The 13,125-nt window shown below is 49.7% G+C and overlaps 1 protein-coding gene across 1 annotated transcript in view; it reads right to left on the bottom strand.

The window, feature by feature from the left end:
- The window catches only part of TEX11 (testis expressed 11), a 974,891-nt gene that overhangs the window by 302,269 nt on the left and 659,497 nt on the right, over positions 1-13,125 (bottom strand). Inside the window, exon 20 of the mRNA XM_029607248.1 lies at positions 9,393-9,446. Coding sequence (XP_029463108.1) covers positions 9,393-9,446 — 54 coding nt within the window. The remainder of the gene's footprint in view (positions 1-9,392; positions 9,447-13,125) is intronic.

The following is a 13,125-nucleotide window of genomic DNA, read 5'->3' as shown; positions in this document are numbered from 1 at the left end:
CGTGAAGATTGGGATGGCGTAGGCTCTCGTCGTTCTGAGTGATCAGAAGTGGGTCCTTTCCCAAGGGAATGTGTCTGCGGATGGAGAGATCCTGAAGTATTGGAAACCACACTTGGCGCAGCCAGTGAGGTGCTATCAGTATCATGGTTCCCTTGTCCTGACGTAACTTCACGAGAGTCTTCGAGAGAAGAGGAAGTAAAGGGAATGCGTAGAGCAGACCGGTTGCCCATGAGAGGGAGAATGCGTCTCTGGGTTGAGAGAGTTTGCTGCAAATGAGAGAGCAGTAGTTCTCCACTTTGCGGTTTTGTGGGGACGCAAAGAGGTCTATCCGAGGATATCCCCATTGTTGAAAGATGGAGTTCGCTACAGAGGGGTTGAGAGACCACTCGTGCGATTGAAAGACACGACTCAGCTTGTCTGTCAGCACATTGTCCACTCCCGGCAACCAGGTGGCCCTGAGGTATATCGAATGGGAGAGAGCTTCCTCCCAAATCTGCACAGCTTCCTGACACAGAAGGAAGGAGCCTGTGCCTCCCTGCTTGTTGATGTACCACATTGCCACCTGGTTGTCCGTCTGAATCAGGATGACTTGATTTGAGAAGCGATCCTGAAAAGTCCTGAGAGCATATCTGATTGCTCGATGGGCGAGAAGTCGTCGATGCCAGTCTGTCACCGGTCGGTGGTCGATGCTGGCACGAAGTTGACGGTGCCGGTTCTGACGACGTCGAAGCAATGGACGGAGTCTAGATTTGTGCATGGAAGAGAAGTTCCATCTTCTCCATTCTGGCCTTGCGACCCTTCGGTGTCATTAGAGCACATTTGGTGCAAGTCAAGACATTGTGCTCGCGTCCTAGACACATTACACAGACTTTATGGGGGTCTGTGATAGAAATGGTGCGGGAACAGTCCAGGCACCGACGAAACCCCAATGCCATGGCCATGTAAAAAAATCGAGCCACGGTACGGTTGACGGCCAGTAGGCCGCAAGGGCCAAACTCAACGATAATCAACGGAAAATGGGTAAAAACTTAGCTGAGTACCGCGGACTGAGAAAAGTTAGAGGAGGGACCCCTGTGGGGCATACCTTTGACTGTAAGTGGGCTCTTCTGTGTCAGGAAGTTCCAGGAAATTTATTTGGTGTTTGGCTTCCTCTGGAGACCAAGGTCCTTGTGTCTGCAGATTGGCCACGTGGGCTCCCCAACTGAGGTTGGAAGCATCGGTGGTGAGAGTGATTTGAGGATTTGGAACCTGGAAGGGCAATCCCTGGAGGAGATTGGTCTGATTTTTCCACCAGGCGAGAGACAGATGGAGTGAGTCGGTGACGTGGACAACGGTCTAAAGAGGCTGAATAGCTTGAGTCCATTGAGACCTCAAAGTCCATTGCATGAGTCTCATGGCCAAGTAGGCCACTGGTGTGACATGGACCGAGGATGCCATGTGTCCCAGGAGGACCAGAAATTGGCGTGCAGTCGCAGAGTGATGAGACTGCAGCTGGTGAGCAAGAGATACAAGAGTCAGTGCTCGTTGTTCAGGTAGGAAAGCCTTTGCCTGTAAGGTATCTAAATCTGCCCCAAAGAACGACAAGGTATGAGATGGGACTAAGTAGGATTTGTCATAATTGACGAGAAATCCTAACGAAATTAGCGTGTGTAAGGTTAGATTGAGGGACGACAGAGCAGTTTGCTGAGTGGGAGCCCTGATTAACCCTTCATCCAGATAGGGGTAGACGTGAACACCTTGTGTCCTGAGGAAAGCTGCGACGACTATGAGGCATTTTGTAAAGACTCGTGGTGCAGACGCTAGGCCGAATGGAAGCACTCGGTATTGATAGTGCTTGGGGCCTACTAGGAACCTCAGGTACTTGCGATGAGCAGGACTTATCGCAATGTGGGTGTATGCATCCTGGAGGTCCAGAGAGCAGAGCCAGTCTCCTCTTTGTAGAAGAGGTAGAAGCAATCCCAAGGTGACCATCTTGAACTTTTCTCGCTGGAGGTACTTGTTGAGGGCCCGTAGGTCCAGAATAGGATGGACGCCTCCCGATTTTTTGGGGATTAGGAAGTACTGGGAATAGAACCCTAGGCCTTGCTGAGAGTATGGTATGGGTTCTATTGCTCTTGACTGGATAAGAAGGGAAACCTCTTGATCCAGAAGAATGGAGTGTTCAGATGTTCTCCACATCTGTAGAGGTGGGGAGTCCGGTGGCAGGGCAAGAAAGTTGAGATGGTAACCCTGAGCAATGACTGCCAATACCCATTGGTTGGATGTGATTGAATGCCACATGTTATGGAAGTGGCACAATCGACCTCCCACTGGTATGTGCAACAGAGGAATCTGGCTGCTGCTGTCTATGTGGAAGTCAAAAACCGGAAGCAGGTCCTGGCTGAGGAGCTGCCTGTGGTTTTTGTTTACGGGCTTGACGAGACTGTGGTTTTGATAAGGTCTCGTGGCACGGGATCTGGTTGGTGGCGGGTAAGACTTCTTTGGGCGGAAGAAAGACTTCTTAGAGTCCTTTCTAAAGGGCTGTTTTGAGGAGAAGTCAGAAGGCATCAAAGAGAGCTGTCTTAGGTTCTCATGATGATCCTTTAATTCTGCCACTGTCCGTTGAATCTGTCCACCAAACAGATTATCTCCGACACAAGGCAGGTCAGATAACCGGTCTTGTACTTCTGGGCGTAGGTCAGAAGACTTGAGCCAGGCCCACCGTCTCGCCGAAATAGCAGCTGCAGACACTCTGGTAGAGGTGTCAAAAATGTCATAAGATGTTCTAATCTCATGCTTGCCTGCCTCAAAACTCTTGTATACTAGGGTTTGTAATTGTTCTTGAAATTGCTGAGGCAGGGAGTCTGAGAAATCCTGTATCAGCTTGAAAATGTCCCTGTTATATTGGGTCATATAAAGCTGATAGGCGGCAATTCGGGAGATGAGCATGGCTCCTTGGAATACTCGGCGACCAATGTTATCTAGGAACTTCTGTTCCTTTCCAGGAGGAACAGATGAGTGTGGCTTTGACCTTTTTGCCCTCTTTTGTGCAGACTCTACCACAACCGAGTGGTGATCAAACTGTGATTTTTGAAAACCTGGTGCTGACTGTACCAAATAGGTAGTGTCAGCTTTCCTGTGTACTGGAGCAATTGATCCAGGATGTTCCCAGTTCTTCTTGAGGAGATCGAGAAGGACCTGAAGAATGGGAATAGAGGTGATTACCTTAGGGGCATCCAGGAATTGGAGCAACTCCATCATCTGGTGCCTATCATCCTGTTCCATCTGTAATTGGAAGGGAATCAATTCAGACATTTCCTTCACAAAATTTATGAAGGAAAGGTCCTCTAGGGGAGAATGCTTTCTACTCTCAGTAGGTGAAGGTGGTGAAGGTAAATCATCAGTGTCTGTTGAGGTATCGATACCCCATGTATCATAAGGATCCACACCCATCCCTCTAGGAACTAGAGGGGGACAGGGTGGTTGGATACCTGAAGGACCCAGTCTAGGCTCCGAAGGAATCGGAGGAATTATAGGAGGCACCGATGATGGCATCGAAGGCACTGGTGCAGGCATCAAAGGCATCGATGGATGACTCGGTGGCACCGATGGATGGGTCGATGGCGAGGGAAGTATTGGCATCGATGGCTGAGGCAGAACTCCCGATGGAGGGATGCAAAATGGTGTTTCTCCTCCCAATGATGCTGTCAGTGGGGAGGGCATTGGAGCCATCGGAGACCCAGGATCCATCGGTGGAAAAGCGGCCATAAGCACTTTCATCCTGGATAGCAGCGGTGCCAGCGCTGCCGGAATCGGTTCGATGACCAGTTCCAGAGGCGGTGCCGGTGTCGGTGCCGGAGGAACCTGAAGACGTTGCATCACCTTGTCGATGGCCTCCTGAACCATCCAGTCCAGTTCTTCTCGGAGACCGGGAGCAAGCAGCCCCGGCTTCGGAACAGAAGAAGGAGGCAGAGGAATAGCCGGAGGGACCACCGTTAAAGGCGGAGTCGCGGCTCCCGATCCCCAATCGGGTGAGGGTTGCCTCGGTGATCTGGTCGCAGGAATGGTCGGTGCCTTTCCTGGATGGGGTTTTTTCGACAGCGGCTCGGACGATGGCAAGGTCGATGATTTCGCTCTCTCGATGGTCTGAGTCTTATGGTGTCGATGGCGAAGTTTCTCCCTGCGATCCCCTCGATCCTGAGGGGGAGTAGAGGGTGTCGATGGCCGAGAAGTCGTCGATGCCAGTCTGTCACCGGTCAGTGGTCGATGCTGGCGCGAAGTTGACAGTGCCGGTTTTGACGACGTCGATGCAATGGACCGAGTCTGGGTTTGAGCATGGAAGAGAAGTTCCATCTTCTCCATTCTGGCCTTGTGACCCTTCGGTATCATTAGAGCACATTTGGTGCAAGTCAAGACTTGGTGCTTGCGTCCTAGACACATTACACAGACTTTATGGGGGTCTGTGATAGAAATGGTGCGGGTACAGTCCGGGCACCAACGAAACCCCAACGCCATGGCCATGTAAAAAAATCGAGCCACGGTACGGTTGACAGCCAGTAGGCCGCGAGGGCCAAACTCGACGGTAATCGACGGAAAATGGGTAAAAACTTACCTGAGTACTGCGGACTGAGAAAAGTTAGAGGAGGGACCCCTGTGGGGCAATTTAACTTTTAGTAATTCCCTGAGGAAAATTCCTGTCAGGAATCTCTTCAGAGCTCCTTTACCGCGAGGCTACTGCTGCGTGGAAAAAAGAAGACTGAAGGGGGACCCCTGCTGGCTGCAGAGTTAATGCCATGCTGGGCATGCCCAGTAGGGGCAAGTCAAAGTTCTGGAAATTTTGACAGAAGTTTTCCGTGATTGGGCTCCATCCTGTGATGTCACCCATATGTGAGGACTACCATCCTGTTTGTCCTGTGAGAAACACCTCTATTAGAAAAACTGACCAAGCCAGATCCATATATACAAATTACATGCCAGCAAAATACCTCATCTTGGTCACAATATGCAGAACACAGAAAGACCCTGACCAAATACAGAATAAAGAGAACAGAAAGTATAAATAGAAACATGCAGAGAAGAACTAAACTGAAACCCAGAACAAGCCAGTCTCTATATGCAGAGCAACAATGGAATCACCAATGTGTGAGAACTACCATCCTGCTTGTCCTAGGAGAAAGCAGAAATGCTTACCTCTAACAGGTATTCTCTGAGGACAGCAGGATGTTAGTCCTCACACATGGGTGACATCATTAGATGGAGTCCCAACATGGAAACCTATGTCAAAGTATGCCCTACACCATGCGTCCATGCAAGGTCCCTCTCCAGTCTTATAATGTAGAATTAGAATAAATAAAAAAACAGGAGAAACCCAACTCTACAGGGCGGCAGGCAGGTTTTGTGAGTATTAACATCCTGCTGTCCATGGAGAACACCTGTTATAGGTAAGCATTTCTGCTTTCTCCTAGGACAAGCAGGATGGTAGTTCTCACAAATTGGTGATTCCCTAGCTACAGGCTGCCTGCTATCATAAAAGGGGACAAACAAACACTCCATAAAGATGCCAATGGGCATAACTACAACTGTGTTGGTAATAGAGAGGGAGACAGCCTGAACACAAACAATGGGCCCTAGGCATGAGAAAGTTGTGTTCTACTCCTCAAACAGATTCCGAAGGACAGATTGGCCAAACCTACTATCGCATCCCTATCCAAGCAATAGAAAGATGTGAATGTGTGGAGAGAACTCCAATTTGGAGACTTGCAGATTTCCTCTACAGGAATTGCTCACAAGTGGGCCACTGATGCTGCCATGGCTTGAACAGAAATAGCCTTGACTTGGCCTCCAAGATGCAGACCCACCTGAGCATAACAGAAGAAGATGCAATCTGCTAGACAATTTGATAGTGTCTATTTGGCAATGACATGCCCAACCTATTTCTATTAAAAGAAACAAAAAGTTGGTAAACTGTCTATGGACTTCTGTCTGCCCCAGACAGAGGTCTAAGATTCGTTTGCAGTATAAACTGTGCAGTGCTTGTTCGCCTTGGTGCGAATGGAGCCTGGGAAAGAACGTTGGCAGGATGATGGACTGGTTAAGATGCATGTTCGTCACCACCTTAGGCAAGAACTTAGGTTGCGTACGCAAGACCACCCTGTCATGATAAAACTTAGTATAAGGTGGATAAGTTACTAAGGCCTGGAGCACTCTGACCCTGCGTGCTGAGGTGACTGCCACCAAAAATATAACCTTCCAGGTCAGCTACCTCAGGTCACAGGTGGGGAGCAGCTCAAAAGGGGCTTTTATCAGCTAACACCACGTTGAGGTCCCAAGACACAGCAGGAAGCCTTAAGTGATGTTCAATTGAAGCAGGCCCCACATGAAACATACAGCTATAGGCTGTACAGAGATGGGTGTACTATATATACCATGGTGGTATCGCCAGTTGCACTCAGATGAACTCTAATGGAGTTGGTCTTCAATCTAGCTTCCAATAGGTGTAGAAGGTAGACAAGCAGTTTTTGTGTGGGACAGGAGAATGGATCTAGCGCTTTCTACTCATACCACATGGATAACCTCCTCCACTTCAGTCCATAAGACTTTAAAGTGCAAGGCTTTCTAGAAGCCACCAAGACCCGAGACATATCAACTGAAAGATGGAGCAGTTGCATCATCCAGGCTGTGAGCAACAAGACATGGAAGTTAGGATGTCTCAACCTGCCTTCATTATGTGTGATGAGATCTGGGGAAGTCCCCAGACTAATCGGCCTCCGGATGGACAACTCCCGCAGGTGTGGAAACCAGATATGTCTTGGCCAGTAAGGGGCTATGAGAATTATAGTCCCTTTGTCCACACAAAGTCTTCGCTACTAAGGGAATCAGAGGATACACTTACAGAAGACCCTTGCCCCAATGCTGAACAAGGATGTCTCAGTCTGGTTTGCCATCTTTCCTGTATAGGGAGCAGAACAGAGATACCTTCCTGTTTCTAGGAGATGCAAAGTGATCCACGTCTGGGCTCCCCCAGTGGTGGAAGATCCAATTCGCAATTCCTTGGTTCAGAGACTACTCGTGAGGTCTGAAGGCATGACTCAGTCTGACTGCTAACCCGTTCTCTGCTCTGGCCAGCTACATCATCCTGAGCACCATCCTGTGGGATAGAGCCCTTGACCAGATCTGGACCACTTCCTGACACACGATGTATGACCTCGTACCTCCCTGCTTGTTGACATACCACATCATCACTTGGTTAATCGGTTTGAATCAGGACAACTTTGTTGGACAGCCAATCTCTGAAAGCCCATAGTGCATACTTGATCACCTAGAACTCCAGGAAACTGATTTGGCAGCAGTGCTTCTGGGCAGACCACAGACCCTAGGTACTGAGCCCATCTACATGAGCTCCCCAGCCCACGGTGGACACATCTGTGGTTAGGACAATTTGGGTAAGAAGATTTTGGAAAGAGATCCCCCATTCCAGATTCGAAAGTACCCGCTACCAGAGCAAGAAGTCCTGGAAGGGCGAGGTGACTTGGAGGAGATCCTGGAAGTTCTGTGTGGCCTGGCACCACTGCAACCACAGGGTCCATTTGGCGCTGTGCATGTACACTTATGCCAAGGGAGTGACATGAATGGTTGCAGCCATATGGCCCAACAACCTCAACATATGCCAGGTGGACACCTGCTGGCTCTGCTGAATCTCTGCCACGATGGTCATCAGAGTGATGGCCCTTTGACAAGGCAGGAAAGCCTTGGCCTGAGCCATGTCTATCAGGGCTCCTATGAAGTCCAATTGAGGTGATGGGCTGAGATGGGACTTCAGGTAGTTGATGATGAATTCTAGTAACTCCAATACCCAGATAATCAAGTGTATGAACTCTGCAGCCCCTGCCTGAGGGCTGCTCTTGACCAGCCAATCATCCAGATAAGGGAAAACATACACTCCCAACCTGTGGAGGTGCGCCACCACCACGACCAAGCATTTTGTAAAGATACGTGAGGCTGACGCAAGCCCAAACAGCAATACCCAATACTGGAAATGCTGCTTTCCCACCATGAATCAGAGATGCTTCCGGTGACTTGGGAAGATCTCGATATGAGTATACACGTTCTTCAGATCGAGGGAGCAAAGGGGAAACAAGGTGCTCAGGAAAACCATCTTGAACTTTTTCTTTTTAATAAATCTGTTCAAGGCCCTTAGGACTAGGATGGGACAAAATCCTCCTGTTCCCTTTGGAATCCTCGTGTTCCCTTTGGAATCAGGAAGTACCTGGAGTAAAATCTATACCCTCTTTGCCCTGATGGAACAGGCTTGACCACCCTGGCTGTTAAGAGGGAGGAGAGCTCAATTAGTAGTACCTCTTGGTCTGAGGTTATACTGGGCCACTGGTTTGCAAAGAAATGCAGCTTTTCCCTGACCTGCAGATCCATCGCCCCGGACACAGGTTAACTGGACTAGGCTCCTTATGACCCGGTCAAAACTGCATCCCTGGAGTTGACTGAGATGCTGGCTGGGTTTTAGGAGTTCTCTGCTGAGTGGGATGGCTGCGGGAACTCTGATGCTGCTGACAGTATTGAGAGGGCGAAAGATAGTACGTCCTCTGGTGAAAGAAAGATTTCTTCTGCCCTGATCTTGCCAATCTCCTAGCAGAGGAGGACAGGTATGGGCTGCTGGTGGAGAGTTGTTGGAGGGTTTTATGGTGGTCCTGGAGCTAGGCCATCATATCCTTCCCCCTATCTCTGAAGAGATTCTCCCCATTACACAGCACATCAGTGAGTCTTTTCTGTACTTCTGGTTGGAGATCCAAGGCCCATGGCCATGCCATTTTGTGGGTGCCGATTCCCACTGCAGAGACCCTCGATGCTGTTTCAAAAACATCATAGGTCACGTAGAACTCATGTTTTCTGTATGCCCAACCCTTATGCACCAGCTACATGAGGGTATCCTGCTGCTGCAAAGGCAGCTGCTTGGTCACCTCCTGCAGATGGCTGCGACCTCTCATGCTCACCTCTTTTTTCGCTGCACCATCAAATCTTCGAAGAATGACGGCCTCCGCCAGTCACCGCCAACCTCCCTGGCATTCCCGGATGGCGTGGGCGCTGGCGACTGCTATCTTGCTTTCGGAGCGGCCTCAGAGGGAACAGAGGAAAGCTGCGCGGCTCGGCACGCACAAGTTGCACAATTGTGGACCCCCTTGCGCGCGCTGACCCTGGATTTTATAACATGCGCGCGGCAGCGTGCGCATGTTATAAAATCGGGCATAGATTTGTTTGCGCCGGGTTGCGTGAACAAATCTATGCCCGCGCGCAGGTTTAAAGATCTGCCTCTTAGAGTTGTACCTGGTAACAGAGAGCTGTGAATGATGGTTGGGAGCTGTATATAGTGCTAGAGTTCTATATTACAATGATAGACTAACCTCTTCTCTTCAGATTCTTTCCCGAAATCTGAGAGTATCAGACGGATCAAGCACCTAAAAGGAACAGAAATATTCAAGATGTTGTTTAAAAATTCTGTCTCCCTTGAAGCCCAATTTCAGGGCTTTCTCATATCCTCTGTAGAGCTTATTCTTTTCCTTTCTCTACTCAAACAGTGTATAAAATAAATTTAAGTTAGGATACTAGAGTAATCCAGGACCCTGCTAGCATTTCCCTGGTACTACAGTGGTATGCAAACGTTTTGGCACGCCTGGTCAAATTGCATGTTTCAATGGCACATCAATTAAATGGAATTTGTATTATCTATCATGAATTTCTGATGTCAAGGTCTGCTTGATTTGCTGTTTTTTGAAATTTACAATAGAGACATTAAATCTTAGTTGAACAGAAGCCGACAATCTCTACATAATAAAAATTAAACATGACTTTTTTTGCAATTTAATTCAAAATGACTATTTTCTGATTTTTTTTAACTTATTGAATATTAGGAAGGTGCATTTGTTTTTTTGTTTTTGTTTTTAGTACACATTAAATGTTTTAGTGTGCATTAAATCGAATTAGTGCAATTTAGTGTATACTTGTTGTGATCCTGCCCGCGAGGAGCGTGAGCAGGCTCTTACCTTCACAACCAGTCGGGCTGCTGACGCTGCTGCTTCTTTCTCCCTGAATCAGCTGGGGCCGTCCCCGCAGCTGTTGCCATGCGGTCAGCTCCTGTTTCTGCCTTTCCCCGACGTGCTGCTGCGATCCCGGGACCTTCAGCCAGCAGGCCGTCTCTCCCAGTGCCTGCTTCAGCCCGGGTCCTCACCCGGTAGGGAGCCGTCCCTGCCGGTGCCTGCAGCTCTCTACTGTGCCTGCAGCCTGCTACAGCTCTCTACTCTGCCTGCAGTCTTACCTCTCCTCCTGGGGCTGTCTTCACGGCATGGAGCCGTTCCTGCAGTCAGCCCTTCTCCTGCTTCAGTCTTTGCAGCTCTCTGTTCTCTCTGCCGGTGCCTGCAGCCAGCCTTACCTCTCTCTGCTTCTTCCTGCTTCAGTCCTTACAGCTGGGAGCTGCTCCACTGACCTGCCTTCACCCAGCTCCAGCCCAGGGCTGCTCCACTGCTTCCCTGGGCCTTCCACGTGGCTGAGGACGCCACCAGCTTCCAGCTCTCCTCTCCAGCTCCCTAGGGCGCGGGCGCGCGCCTCTCTGCTCCTCTTCAAGGGCCAGCCAGGTGTGGCCCCCTCCTGACTCCTCCCTGGGCGTTGTCCACCTCAGCTCTACAAAGGGATTCAGCGTCCAGTCTGTCTTTGCCTTCGCAAGGAGTTGGTCACTCCTGAGATCCTTCGCTCCAGGAAGTCGTCCGTGTTCCAGCACTTCTGCAAGGTCCAGTGTTTCGTGTTACCTGTCGGAGCTCCTCGTCCAGTCCTGATGTCTGCTTGCCGTTCCAGTCCCAAGGTCTGTCTTTTGATCCAATACTTGTGTTCCAGTCCTGATGTTCCTGCTGTTTCAGATGTCCATGTTCCAGCCCTGAGGTGTGTCTCCTGTTCCAGTATCCGTGTTCCTGCTGTTCCAGATGTCCTTGTTCCAGCACTGAGGTCTGTCTTAATCCTTGTTCCTGATCCTGATGCTTTAACCTGCCTTGAGCTGCCAGGAGTGCAGCGTATCCTTGCCTTGAGCTGCCAGGAGTGCAGCAACCTGCTTACTCTTTCCTGTGCTCTCCCGCTCTCTGCGTGGTCTGCGACCAGCCTTCCAGGGCTGAGTAGGGCGCGCATGAGAAAGGGTGGTCCGCGACTCAGTCCCGCGGGTGGTCTGAGTAGGGCGCCCTGAGGGACAGTGCCCATGTCTTCCTTCAGCCTTCGTTCCTGACTCCACCTCTGTGCATCCAGTACCTCGTCCTGAGTACACGTCTGTGCCTGTCCACGTCTATGCATCCTGCACCTCGTCCTGAGTCCACGTCTGTGCCTGAGTCCACATCTATGCATTCTGCACCTCGTCCTGAGTCCACGTCTGTGCCCGAGTCCACGTCTATGCATCCTGCACCTCATTCCTGAGTCCACGTCTATGCCTGAGTCTACGTCATTCCTGAGTCTCGTCTGAATCCATGTTCCAGTCTTCGCTGCCCTGGCCTCCAACTGGCCTGCCGCTTCGTGCCGTACCCTGCGGCAGGTCCGAAAGGGCTGGGAACGGTCGGAGGACTGTTCACAAGACCAACATTGCGTTGTTGGGTCTTCCGAAGCGTGCAGGTCCGGAGGAGGGCCTGTCTTCCATGTCTCTCCAGCCCTGCTCCCATCCAGCCCATGCTCGGGCATGCCACGCCTCCCGCGGCACCTCTTCAGACCCCTCTGGGGTCGAGCCGTGGCCCAAGGACACACATCACCCAGGAGTGGGATCGCTCTCCTAGCGCTCCACAACAATACTAACTTGATTTAATGCACACTAAAGCCAAAACAAAACAAGAAATAAATAACAAAAATGAAACAAACAAAATTATTAGCTGCATATCCCTATTGAATATGGCATGTGTAAAAGTTTGAATACCTTTTCAATTGATTCATTACTACTTTTTTTAAATGGGCAAGTTAATAAGGCCCAAAAAGTTGATTGATTCTTTATGTCTTTCATTTAGATGACAACAATCCCATAGTTGAATAAATACTCTGACCCTTCTAATTTCTAAGGTAGCAATTGTTATGTGTATTCAACATCCATGGGCTTCTCTAAGCAGCAGTTGTCGGAGCATTTGAAAATGAAAATTATTCATTCTTACAAAGCAGGGGAAGGTTAGTTAAAAAAAAAATCCCTAAATGCTTCCAGATAGCCATTTCAACTGTCAGAAACATTATTAAAAAATGGAATTTATAATGGAAGTGACATTATCACGCATGATGGCCACCTAAGGGGTAAGCTACTTGATGAGTTGAAAGTAAGAGCCTGCTAATCCAATGAACACCAAAAGCTGTTCAGTGACTTGAATTTATAATTTCTCCTTGTTTGTGAGGAGGAAAACCAAGAACTTAAAATATTTCACTATTCAGGAGGGGGTTGTGTAGCACAGGACTCAAGGAAGATGGTGGCAGGAAAGGCCACAGCATTATCTGTGTTGCGCCCGTCGGTCGCAGATGGCTGCGACCTCTCATGCTCACCTCTTTTTTCGCTGCACCATCAATTCTTGGAAGGATGGCGGTCACCGCCGACCTCCCTGGCATTCCTGGATGGCGTGGGCGCTGGCGACTGCCATCTTGCTTCTGGAGTCACTTAGGCACGCACGCATGGGCCACCTATGTACACGTCATGGCGGGAATCTCGGGGGCGTCCCCTCCGTATGATGTCATCTCGCTACCTGTATTTAAACAGACTGGCCCAATGCTCCTACGAGTTAGCATGGAGTTCTTCTCGTTGCTGAATCCGTTCTCCTTGGACTTCCAGTTCCTGTTCCTGTCTCGGTGGTTGAACGCTCTGAGTACCCGCTCCTCGGGGGCTCTTCCGCATTCCTAGGCTATTCGCTCCTTGAAGGGCCTTCCTGCCTTGATCTCTGGGAACCATTCCTTGTGAGTATCACTTTGCTTCATCTCTGTCAAGCCTTGCTGGAATTCCCCGCGGTATACCCCGTGCCTCGGGCAACTACCGTATTCTCACCAGAAGGATTCGCTACACCTTACCCTGCGCTGCAGGATAGGGATATGCATTCATTTTCAACGAATGTACAATCCGCAACACATAAGTCCCTGTTCATTTGA

Source organism: Rhinatrema bivittatum, chromosome 6 (genome assembly GCF_901001135.1).
Source record: "Rhinatrema bivittatum chromosome 6, aRhiBiv1.1, whole genome shotgun sequence".
Taxonomy (NCBI): domain Eukaryota; kingdom Metazoa; phylum Chordata; class Amphibia; order Gymnophiona; family Rhinatrematidae; genus Rhinatrema; species Rhinatrema bivittatum.
Note: the sequence above shows the minus strand (reverse complement) of the source record. Positions and strands in the feature narration are given on the sequence as shown.